Here is a 12,958-nt window from a genome sequence, read left to right on the forward strand (position 1 = left end):
TTTTATTAATATTACTCTTATTTTTAAGTACTCTAGTACAACCTGATTTATCTACAATGTTGACTGTCAGTACTCTAAATTCACTACAAAGCATATAACACTGCATGGATGAAAACCTCATAAATATAACCATCTATGAATCAATTAGCCTAAACTTAAATTGTAATTAAAAATGCCCACAAACTATGAAAAGTTATATCACAGAAAGGAAAAGTGCTCTGAACTTGCTCTCCCATTTTTTATTTTTATTTTTTAGCTAGCAGTGGAAAAGATGTTACAGACCTTTAAACGTCAAGACTTCTCATATATCTCAGCTGTGGGTAAGACATGACATGGAAAGTAAATGCAGAACACTCTAGTAAGAAGCAAAACAAAACCAAACCTGAGCAGGAAAAATAAAATAGCCATCAAATATAGTACAGGATCATTAGATTAACCTTATGATGAAAAGTGTTGCTGTAAGATGTGCTTCAGGTACACTTAATGGCATCAGTAGGTTTATGTTCTTATTATACTGAAATGGATAAAACTTTTAATTTAGATAAATGGGTACCTGACATGGTCTATTTTTGTAGTATCTGTTGCATATATGCTGGCTTCTGACTTCAGTGGTTATTAAAAGATAATTGTTTTTTTTCCTGTACAGAGTAGTCCTGAAGCTGGGTGCCAAGAATGAAGTATGTTCTTCATGCATATGATGCTTTGCTTCTACAGCAATATCCAGCAAGAGCAGTGGATTTGTTAATAGCTTTCCATTGGCAGCACAGAAAATTAACTAGGGGGAAAAAAACCAAGAGCTGATGCCACGTCCTTGAATAGCCCCTTTCCAACAGCACTTTATGGCTTCTCCTTAGCAGAGATTTCATAAATACAGGGGATGTATTTATCATCATGGAACAATGTCAGGATGGAGATGCACTTCAGTCTGGACAGAATGTAAGTCATTTCTGGCAACAAAAATGATCCAATGGATGAGAACTCCTTTGCTATGAGAACAGAGAGCTGAGGCTGTTCAGCCTGGAAAAAAGAAGACTCCAGGGAGACCAGAGAGTGGCATTTCAGTATCTAAAGAGGAGGAAGAGTCTGTTGTAATGGGACAAGGGGAAATAGTTTCAAACTAAAAAGGGGGAGAATTAGATTAGATATAAAGAAGTTTTTTATGATAAGAATAGTGAGGTACTGGCACAAATTGCCCATAGAAGTGGTGGATGTCCCAGAGATATCCAAGGTCAAGCAGGACAGGGTTCTGAGCACCCTGATGGAGCTGTAGATGTCTCTGTTCATTACAGGGGAGTTGGACTACCTTCCAATTCAAGTGATTGCATGATTCTTTTGGGGAGAACAACTTGTCTATACTATGTCTTCCTCTGTGCTTGCAACTCTCTTCCAGATGTAGGCTTTCCTGATGGTTGGATGTTATATGTCACCCAACGTAGTCATGTTGCAATAGTCTCATGCTATGGTTTTATTGCAACTATCCTGTAGGTATGGCATAGTCATCTATTCCCCCAGATCCCTTCTCTAGAAGACTCTATACCAGTCTGTCCCTTTTCCTGACTTGCCTCCACCTGCTTCAGAGCACTGTGGCAAAGTGTGCCTCTTTAGGCTTGAGAAATAGATCGGGTAGGTTGGGTTAAATGCTGGAGACTGTTATTCAATTATAAGTTGGTATCTGTGCCAAAATTATTTTAGAAAGTTCCCAGTTATGTGTTGGGGCAGGGCAGTGTCACACAGGGTCCCTTCTGTTACTCCAGGGCTGCAAAAAGGCCAGGAGATCTGGGACAAATGACTTAATTTTCTCTATATGTAAAAAGAACGCACCAAACACAGCTATACTGAAAACTTTCAGCTTTCTAACAGTCCTTGAGTTGAATTATTGAAGTAAGGAATAAAATATGCTTAGGCTGGAAAGTACCTTCTTCATATAACTTGTTATAGACTGTAGTTTTTCTGTTTCTGATCTGACTGTGGACCAGTTCAATTGGAGCCATTTAATTTCATCAGAGGTTTCTCAGCTGTTGTGGTGTGGAATGTCATTAACGACCCTCAGAAGGATGCTCAGAGTTTAAAGATGTTAGCACAGACAAAAGCTTACACATTGTTTTAGATAACCTTGAAAAGATGAGTGATTATTACAAGTTTTGTGCTCTGTGACAAACCTGAGGTGAATAGCTGGAGACTCAGGGGATTGCTATTAGCAGCACTCATTCAGGAAAGCAACTGATATCCTTCTGTTTTCTCCTCTCATCCCCTCCTGGTGGGACAGCTAAATCTGTTGTAGCAAAGAGATTTTGTTCCTCAGATATAGCAGACATTTTGAGAATTAGTTAAATGTTCCTAAGCCCTTCTTCCCCAGAGATTTTCTTCCACCCAGTAAAATAAATGCATTCCAGCTGAGGTATCTTGCCCTGTGCTGTGGACAGTATCAGACATGTTTTCCCCTGCCTGGCTGAACACATGCTAAACCAGGGGTTAGGGTCTGTTAGCCTTAAAAGTTGTTAAGGAAATAACTGATTGTTTCTTAATAATGCACTGCTGTTCACTTTTTTTTTTTTTTTTTTTCTCCCCCCAGCAAAATGGCATTAGATATCTTTTGCTGCTGTGACAGTTATTGCAGAATATCTAGGAGAAGGGTATTGACCAGCCTTCAAAGTACAAGGGGTTGACGTCTTGGAGATTTTCCTTTTGCTGACATGTAAGAGCAGAGAAGAGGTACTTGTGACCTTTTATTCATCTACTGAGAGTGTGCTCTCTTGAATTTTTGTGTGGGTAAGAAGTATGCCTTAGAAGGAAGCTCAGCTGTGTCACTGAATGTATTGTGCTAACAAAATCTGCGGTGTAATTGTTGAGAAGAGGTATCTATTTAGGAAATCGGTGGCAGGGGCCTTGTTATTTGCTCAATTCCATAGCACGATAGCTATTTTCCAGTCTGGAACTGAAGCATTAGTTTTTTTGACTGCGACTAAATGTTTCACTTTCACTGTGTAAGAATAATAGTAATAGCAATTATTTTTTTTCAGGCTTCTTCATCTGCATGTATTGGCTGCATTGCAGATTCATACTAAAAATAGTGGTAAAAATTATGATGACTTGCATACAGGAATATATCTCTTTAATATTCTCAATTTACTGTGGATCATGATTGCTGCACTTGTGATTTAAAAGCAGTTCTGTGACACACCTTTCACTGTTTTTACATAAGAGGCAATTGCCCTTGAAAAGCTTAAGCTGTTCTATTGAGCATTTTGATGTGTAGTATCGGAGCAGATAGACTTAAAAGTAACTGCATTTAAGGTTGTCACAAATGTTGCCTGGGGCTCCTGGGAGAAGCAATATTTGGATCATTTATCAAAAGAAGAGACTGATGAGCACAGGAACTTCTGACTGTAGTAAAAATGTCAGTCCGCGGCATTCTTGCTGTTTCAAGAATTTGCTTTTCATTTAAGAATCTACTGCCCTTTAAGACCATTTGATCATAACATTAAAGACACATTCAGATCCTATGTCCTCTTCGATTGTGATATTTATATTCCTACATGTATGCTCCAGACACTGGAGAATTAATTATTCGGTTGGTAGGGCCTGAGGAATCCAAATACCTCCTCATGGACCTAGTTTTGTGTGGCTTAAAAATTATGTTTTACCTATGAAGAAGCTTCTAGTGCTATTGCTGTAGTCATGTATAGGCAAGTTTTTTGAAAAGACAACCAAGACTGCGTATATTTATTAACTTCAGCCAAAAGGCATAGAATCAACTGCTTATTTCTCCTAAAGCTCTCTTTATGGCCAGAGTAAAGCTCATAAAAGTGTCTCAGACTCCATGAAACAGGATAAAGAACCTCTTCCACCAATTTCTTGAGAGACTTTCAACACCCAATTGACTTTCTGCATATTTTTAAAGGACATTTAGTGTTGGTTAATTATTTAGAGCAATTGAGTATCAACCTTGCTCTCGGGAAATAAGTTATACTTAAGTATCTCAAATTGAAGAGATTTAGCAGAACTGTCATTTAATAGCATTTCCCTCATCTGCTGTATTGCAAACACTGTGTCAGGAGCTATACTTCTGTTTGATTGTATATTCAGTCTTAATGATACCTCTGTTTCTCTAGGCACTACTGCAATTTTCCCACTTCTGGATATGGCGTTAATGAAATGAACCTTTTCTATACAAGGGGTGTAGCCCTTCTTTCAGTGCATAGAATTGCGGTAGTAATAATAGTGAGTGGCAATAGAAAAATCACACATGTACACGTTCAGTTATCCAGATTTCCTATGCGTTTGATCATCTGGATTATCAATAGCACATGATATTTTGGATTATTATTTTTTTTTAGAGTAACTTTTCAGATTTTTTATAATATTAGCAATTAAGAAGCTGAAATTTCACCCTCCCAACCCCCTGCCAGAAGCTGGTGAAGTTAAAGCCAAGTTTTTTGTCTTTTGCTTTAATTTAAAAGCAGTGTACAAAATGATTGCTCTAGGTAAACTAAGTAGTTGTTTTTTTCTCTACTGCTGCATTTGTAATTCCGGGTCCCTCTCTGTCTGTATGGGCAAGACAAGACCTCAAAATTCTGTTTCATACAGTTTTTAGGGTGTCTTTCCATGCAATTTGACCAAATGCTCCCATCTGGCTCTCTATCCCCATGCATACCAATAGGTACAGGAAATGTAACTGACTCACTCTTGCCAATTGCTGTACAGCCTTCAAGGAGTCTTAGCGATGAGCACTGTCCATTAACTCTGCAGCAGAAAACTCAGCAGCAAATCATTCCTGATGCATCTCCCAGGTAGAAAATTTTTCTTTTTTTCTTTTTTTTTCCCCACAGTGCTTCTGAAGCACAAGGTAGAAGCCCAGCCTAAATGTGCTGAAATGTTACAGCTGTCCCTGTTAGCTCTTATTTGGATTTCTTGAGCAAATAGGAAAATTTTTTTGAGAAAGTACTACTTGAGTTCTTTAATAGTAAAGAGACAGAAGAAGGTCCTTGGTGCAAAGATATGGGTTGAAAGTCTTTTTTCATAAAAAGACATAACCCAAGGATGTACCCATGAAGGATACTTTTTGTAAGAGTTCTTTCTAATTCTTATCATTTCTACTAAGAAAACTAATTTTCCAGAAACAAATGTGTTGCTGAAAAAAATCTGCTTTGAAGGATCAAGTTCTCCTCCTTGTCAAGTTACCCTGTTGTAGTGGAAATGCTAAGTCACGACTTGAAACAGTGACTGAGCACCTTGTGGGAAGGCAGGGCCAACCCAGGGGGCCTCAGGTGCAAGCAATGCAGCTGAGTGACAGGAAGGGGTGGAATCAGGATCCAGCTCTTCCTAGACCTCATTTAAGAGTTGGCAGTGGAGGGGAGGTCATCTGTAGATGACCTGCCTACCTGAGGAACTCATAGGTCTTCTGAAGGTAAACAGTTTCGTTCTCTTAATTCTGTGCCTACTGCAGGTCCTCACTTGCTGTGGTTTGGGACCTTGCTGCTTTGCTGTCTTGTGCTTTCCATTGTGTTACACCTGCGCTTTGCTAGGAAGTCTGTCCTTTCTCCATTTGAGATGGCTATGTAGATGTAGAATCATAGAATATTCTAGTCTGGACCCATAAGGATCAAATCCAACTCCTGATTCCAGAAAGTACTTCCCAAAAATCAAAGCGTGTGTCTGAGAGTGTTGTCCAGTATGAGATGAGACCTCATCAGTGTTGTTCTGGGAAGGTTATCCATACCAGATGTTTGCAGGTGAGCCCTGAAGGGATCTGATGTTGTTCTTATTGTAAGTAAAGTCTCAGCAAGCAAACTATGCGTGTGAAGCTGGTGAAGCAAAAGTAGTTGGTAGGCTGTCTAAAAGCACTGTTAACATTGGTGGCTTCCTTTCTAAGGCTGAAGTCTATCTCTGTATTTGACACTTAGTAAGCCTGTCTATTTTGGTAGAGGGTGGGTGGAGGATTAAAGTAACCAGAATCTGGCTTTTTATTTATTTACTTATTCCCCTTGTCAAAGAAGCCTATCCCTAGACTTAAGCTTTTGGTACAGGAGAAATGTCTGTTTAACTTTTATTCTAATACAATGGTACCTTGCTTGAGTGACTGGATGAAATAACATAGCTGGGGTTGTGTTTGTAGGATGGATTTGGGACTGGGAAAGTCAGCTAACTCCCAGTGACCACCTTATGTTCCTGTCTGGAAATGACCATTTCGGAGCTTGAGATAAATGGCCTTAGCAGTCACCCGTGTTATAAATCTCAAAGGGGAAATCACTGATTAGCACTGTGTCTCCTTGTTTCTGCTAGTCAAAAGGATTTTATTTTTAGTCAGGAAATGAGTGGGAATGAGAGCTGCCTTGTGCACCTCTAGCATGGCTGGAGATGCGTATCCTCCCATTGCGTCTTTGTCCGTGGACTGTGACTTAAAAGCCCCTTAGAGAAGCTCAGAGAAGATTTTCTTACAGAAGGACCTTCTGAGGCATTCAGAATTTTAAAAGCACCAAGCTGGAATATTAGATAGCAGACTGAAAGTAAATTAAAACAAATCAATTAGCTGCAAGTGCTATTCAGAGAGTGTTTCAAATTAAAATAGGCACCTAAGAGCATGAAGTATTCTGTCAAGTTATTGAACGTGAGGGTGGAGAATAGAGGGAGATCACTTTAGTACACGTGTTCAACCACATTAATTAGAGCAAATTGGTGATTTCCTTCTGTTGGGAACTGCTCTTAAAATTAGAACAAATCTTTTGAGAGTAAATTCTCTAACATACTATCACTTAAAATTTCCCCTTGTAATTGTGTAAGATTTCAGTTCCCTGTTGTTGAAATGGGGAGGGAATGCTGGGGAAAAATGCTTTAAAATACAAATGGCAGAGTTGATTTTGCTTAATGCAGCTATCTAACTCGGAACTGTTGCCCTACACAGTGAGAAACAGGCTCCTCTAGGGTACAGTTACTCTTATCCTAAAGTAGCTGCTTCATTTTGGTCAGATGAATCATGTCTGAAGGTGCTTATTTTTCCTGACTAGTAATAAATGGAGCCTATGAATCTTAATACAGATATAGGAATCTGCAGTGTGGACTTCTGTGGCTAAAGGAAATGAATCCTGATCAGAGTACACCAATAATAAGAAGTTAGCAGAGAATTTTCCAAACAGAACGTTTATCACTTCTACAGTAGTGTTACACAGTGGTCCAAGGAGGTTGTAGAACTGCCTAAAAAGCTATGGGGATATCACATTTGCAATGCTTCTCCAATGCAAAGCAAGGGCATGCCTGGAGTGTTTCTCATGACAAGCTACCTAATCACAACAAGTTTACAGGCAAATTTGTAGTGTTAATGTTGGGCCATTTACCCTAGGGAATTTATCCCATAGGTGTTCACCATCTACCCTTTCATCCTTGTAAAAGGGAACTCATGGACAGGCAGACAGGCAGATCATTATCTAAGTCTGCATCTCATTCAGTCCATGTTAACTCTTTGCTTATTAGGTAGGTGCTTTCCTGTAATCCTTTTGACATTAAAAATCTAATTCTGTCTTCTAATTAGAAAATGGTATGTAGTACCATTTGGCTTTTATCCTTTTTGTATTAACCAGTTTATCATGTGAGAATATGAAAACCTTAGATGCGATGCAGTGCCCCAGTATATGGAACTAAAGAACTTCTAGTGAGTCTACATCACTGTAATTAAAATCTCAAAGGATTTATATGCTTGAGTACATCTTTTTAAAACATGCCATGGACAGTGGAATGTGCTGAGGGCCGCTGTCTAACATAGCAAAGTATAGTGATTTACTTCTTTTAAACTACACGAGCATTTCTAATTTCAAGGAAATGAAACTGCAAGCAGCTAGATTTTTTAATTTGTCTCTACAAAGACTATGAATTGTTACTCTCTCCTCATCCTGTGCAAGGAACAATGAGTCTCAGAAGTCAGAAGCTTTAAATATTGGTAGCTTAATTAGAAAGTACCCTAAATGAAAAGTCTCAGCATTTTAATTAATTTCCTCTGGAAATCTTTCTCAAAGGAAACTGCAGAAGATGTGTGAGTACAGGGGATCACTAGGGAGACCAGGGAGATGTTGCTCTGGGCAGCCTGGTCTAGTGGTTGGCAACCCTGCCCATGGCAGGGGGGTTGAAACTGGATGATCTTTGAGGTACTTTTCAACCCAGGCCATTCTATAATTTTGTGGCAGAAACTTTAACTATGAGGTGTTTGCTCCTTGTCTGCAACTTTGAGGTACACATAGATGCAAACACTGTATGTATGTCTATTAACTTGAAAAATGAGAGACTGTATGTGTAACAGTCTATTATTAACATCTTCTGGACATGAGCTGGGTCTGATTCTATGATGTGTTGGGCTCAGTGTTATCCTCCCAATATAGATTTGGTTTTCCAGTACTGATACTCTTAGAAGTTACTTTAAATAATTTTCGCATCTTCCCTCCTAAGTGACACATGGATATCTTGGAGAAGATCCTTTGGACCATTATTTTAAAACAGGCAGTTCTGCCTGGCACTGGTGCAGGCTCAATAATGAGAAGCTTGTACACTGTGTCTTTCCCTCTCTTTTTACAAGTTAACTTATTTAACTTGCTGGTGCTTGCAATAGGTTTCATAGGATTGTATTGCTTAATTTGTACTGTATTTATTTGAAGTAGATTTGTTTGTTCTTTTTTTTTAATTAATCATAGGAAGTTAGTTTTTTGGTATCATATGCAGCTAGACTGGCTTCTTGGTATTTTCACTTCAGCTATACTTATTTTCTTAAAAAAGTGTAAAATGTATTAGATCAGGTTTCTGTAAATTTATACTTAATTCATGCAGAAATATTTCATAACTTTCTCTGCATGAACTGTCCATTTGACTGGTTTAAAGATTCTTCTTTGCAGATTCAAGATTATAATACTATTTTCCCACTAGAAAGGGAATTGTTGGAAAAACATCTGCTTAGAAAAGACCAAACTTTCACCTTTCTCATCATCACATTAGTGCTGTTTTTTGTACGCTGTTGAACAATCTCAAAATGTTGTCTGACAAATTGCTGTAATTTTGGCTTATTTCTTTGGCTTAGAGATTGGGATTTAAAGGTGTAACTGTTAAATTAGCAGGAAGCATTGTTTTAATAGAAGACGCATAGTATTTACTGCATGTTGTCAGGTTTGATAATCCTGACAGGCAAAAGACTTCTCATTTTTCAAGTAATAGCTTGAATACATTTGTCCTGTTAATAAGTCCCTCAAATACTGTACCATGTTTTCAAGCTCCTCCATTGCAGTGATGACGTTGTGTATAGGTAGGGAAATTTTGGTAGTTACTATATAGTTACTCTACATTTAAAAATGGTTTGTGAGGGATTTCTAGGACTTATGCACCCAGAAACATCTCTGCCCTTCCCGCTGCACCTAAGAATGGTTCCTTATTTGAATCTCCCTTGAACTGCCTAGGTTTTTTTTATGTAATCTTGGAGCTGGCTGTCATAGTGAGCGAGTAATTAAGTGGGTGATGTATAACTACACAAGAAGAGGGTCAATCTTGTATTCACTTTCTATGAAACCCTGATGAATTTAAGGCCCAGAGAGGATCTTTATCATCTTCAACTCTTCTGGCCCCTAAATCCTGTCTGGCATGCTACAGTGGAGGGTGAGTTTTCCTGCAAGGTTTTCCTGCAGTACTAACACTAATTTGTTAATAGAATACAAATTATTTCATTATCTTATTTGTTCTATTTTGAATCCTACAAAACTCATTTATATAAGATAGCTACTGATTAACATAATGCTACAGCATGAAGCAGTAGAAATGCTACAATAAATGTTTGCTTAATGCATTTTTGTAATAAATATAACTGTTTTTAGAGAGGCAGATTGATTGCATTAATTTTTGTTGGAAAGTATTAAAGTATGGACAATCTTATTAATGTAATGAATATAAGCTTATAGCTAATGTTACATGATAGGGAAAGCGAAATTATTGGGAAGACTTTGTGTGCATATATGGTGCAAGTTATCCTTAAGTACAAATGAAGAGATAAATTTGCTAAACAAGTATGTTTTACAGGCTTGAAGGAGTTTTTTCTTTTAATTAATTTGCTAGACTACTGGTTTAGGCAGTCAGTTTAGGCAAATAAGTATCTAATGAAAATATTTGGAATAACTTATTTTAAAATGACCTTTTCAGTAACAAGCCAAGTAAGCTCAAGTACCAAAATGCCATCTCCATATACATGATCCTGCTTGCAGTATAGAAGTACTAACTTCAAGAATCTTGAAAAATCATCCTCATTAAGGCTAAAAAGAAATTTTACCTAGGAAATACTATCAGTTTCTCCTAAGCACAGTTTTGCTCTGGGCTCTTCTGACAATGTAGTGTGGTTGGGGGAGGGAAGGAAGCGTTGGAAGCAAAGTCCATTGCAACACACGTTAAGTTTTAGAGCATGCCAGTACAATATTTCTAAGCCTGAGCATGCTGGCACTACTCAGAGCTTGAACAAAAGAAAAGTGAAGTAAGGCAGAAATTATTTCTTCTGTGAAAGACTTGCAATGGCTCCTTAACACATGAAATTACATATTTTATGTTTTGAACAAAGCATAAAGAAATTTGGGTTGTGACTGATAAATTTTAGTCTTCAACACAGTAAAAGTTTAAACATTTATCAAGAAAGATCTTGAAAGCTGAAATGGTTGAATGATGCTCTTTCTTTTCTGTGATGTCTCGTTTGAGGTGCAAAATGAGTTGGATCTGTTTATAGTCCTTACCAAAAAGAATGACGTGTTCTTGCTATTTTTTTTCTATGTAAGGGACATTAAGGTAGCCATTTGAGGAAGAAAAAGAAACAGAAGAGAGGTTTTCAGGTCTCTCCTGAATACAAAAACTGCTTTGCTTGCTAAAAATAAACTTTGTCTCTTCCTCAATTTTTAAAATTGAGCAGCTTGACTCTGCATTCAGATCACAGCAGTCTGAGTGAGCACAGGTGCAAATAAGCAAGCCAGCAGCACAAAGGCCATTCTCACTGCTATTGCTATTCCTCAGTCTTTCATGGTTGTCTGACTCCAGGTCTCATACCTCATTTTCTGCATGAGGCACGCTGAAGTGAAGCAATTAGAAGAACAGAACAAATATGAACAATATCTTTATGCTATTCTTTGGGGTAAAGGTATGATTCAAGGTTGCCATAAGCAAGCTGCTTATGGCATGACAGAGCTGGCTCAGATCTTCTCTGAAGCGTAGGAAGAAATGTGACTAATGCTACCTCGAGGGTGAAGGGGAGGTGTGGGCGGGAGGAACTGAGTGAGGCTGGAAAGCCAGAGGACAATTGGGCTGCTTCCATTAGGGCAGGGGCTATGGCTGCTTCCATGCTGGGATGAGTTGTATGTACCAGACCTTTTCCTCTCTTGGTGGAGATGCCAGCCCAGAGTTGCTGTGACTGGCTTTGTTAGAAATGCTTCCAGCACAGATAAAGTGGGCTGTGTCCAGTTTGTTATCCTTGGCAGCCAGATGTCCTAAGCAAATGGCAGCTCTTAAAGTTATAGCTGGCTGTGTCTTGCTATGGGTAGTAGCAGAGACAGAAATAACACTGCTCTTGTGGCACTGTTGGTTCAGAGCTTTAATGAGCAAATACCCCAGCACTTGATAACTTCTACAGAGCTCAACTGAAAAGTGTCCTTCTCCTACCTTGGTTGTGAAGTTCTAGGTGAATGGGAGGACACGATACTACTAAGGAAATTGAAAACATAGAAACAGAGTGCTTCTTGTTCTTCCATTTCTGAAATGTGATGAGACAGTTGCCATAGAAATGCTATTCTTTGCTTGATGCATTGTGCACCAGTTCCAGAAAACCATTGGTGCTTGTCACAAATAGCTTTTCAAATTTAAATATCTCAGAGTAATGTAAGGGAAAATGTCACTGTGTTTTTTTTGTTGTTGTTTTTGTTTTTAATAGAAGATCAGGTTCTATACGATCTGTGTTTACTAGAAGGCAAATACGACAGTTGGCCATCCGTTCTTACGGATGGTCTTCAAATTGAATGTAACCGTAGTTTTTAGTTGCAGGAAAGGGTTAGCTTATGTTTTTTGTTTTTTGGTTTTTTTTTTTTTTTCTGAAAAAGGAAATTGCATCTTTTAGGATGGTTTTGATAGAGCTGAACCTGCAAATATGCATGATTTCTATTAACAGTCTATAAGGCTTGGTCCAAAAGACTATTTTGGCTATTTGAAAAAAATGTAATCAGAAAAGGTACTCTGTAAAGAAACAGTTTTCAGCTGATAACAGTCTGAGATATTCAAACCTTTATAAATACAGCGATATAACAAAGTGTATTATTAAAGTTCTGATAGCAAGATACTTTTGCAGCTGATATTTACTTATTACCATTGCATGCTCTGCCATGGCAGGAGGTGGTAGCAGTTGGATAGAGCACTGAGTGGGTAGAACAATGTGAGCTCATGGTTTGCTTTCCTGGTTGGCACATTGCTCCACAGAGACCAGCCGAAAGCAAACCCCTTCAGGGGGAAGACGGTCATTAGAACAGTGAAAGCCAAGCTCCCACAGGGAAGGAAGAATGACCTATACCAGCCAACCTGTTGAAATGAGGGTTAAGGAGGTGGATGCTTGAAAGTACTTTACAGATGAAAGAAAGATTCAGTTCATGGCTACTCTTGGTGGTTTGTGCTATTCACAGATTTTTGGCAGCCAAGCAGCAAGATTTTTTCTTTTTTTCAGAGATCTTAAAAAAGATAAGAAAATTAATTCTATTTGTGGGAGCAAATCTGTTTATGGACAGCTGGACTTTATGGCTAATGAAGATAGGGCCAGTTGATGTTCTTACAGAGCTTTCTGGACCAGCACAGCATTCTTCAACAGCCCTGTGCTCAAGTACAAAGGCTTTAAAAACAAACAAACAATCAAAAAACCCCTAAATTTTTGTTGCTTTCCCTTTCTTATAGTTAGATTTGAAGTGACATAATAAATTACTGC

At 38.3% G+C, this 12,958-nt stretch overlaps 2 protein-coding genes and 1 long non-coding RNA gene across 7 annotated transcripts in view; 2 read left to right on the top strand and 1 right to left on the bottom strand.

Annotated features, from left to right (window-relative positions):
- Positions 1–12,958, bottom strand: part of HTR1F (5-hydroxytryptamine receptor 1F) — a 111,039-nt gene that overhangs the window by 11,228 nt on the left and 86,853 nt on the right. The window lies entirely within an intron of this gene.
- On the top strand, positions 256–3,481 carry LOC149919876 (uncharacterized). The gene is made up of 3 exons (XR_016463728.1): positions 256–320; positions 647–936; positions 2,573–3,481. It is a non-coding gene; the product is annotated as an uncharacterized LOC149919876 (long non-coding RNA).
- Positions 5,352–12,958, top strand: part of LOC149919877 (uncharacterized) — a 72,363-nt gene continuing 64,756 nt past the window's right edge. For both annotated transcript variants that reach the window (XM_090134476.1, XM_090134477.1), the window contains exon 1: positions 5,352–5,407. In XM_090134476.1, the coding sequence (XP_089990602.1) occupies positions 5,369–5,407 (39 nt within the window). In that variant the 5' untranslated portion in view covers positions 5,352–5,368. The remainder of the gene's footprint in view (positions 5,408–12,958) is intronic.

This window comes from Phasianus colchicus, chromosome 1 (assembly GCF_987193195.1).
Source record: "Phasianus colchicus chromosome 1, bPhaCol1.hap1.1, whole genome shotgun sequence".
Classification (NCBI taxonomy): Eukaryota; Metazoa; Chordata; class Aves; order Galliformes; family Phasianidae; genus Phasianus; species Phasianus colchicus.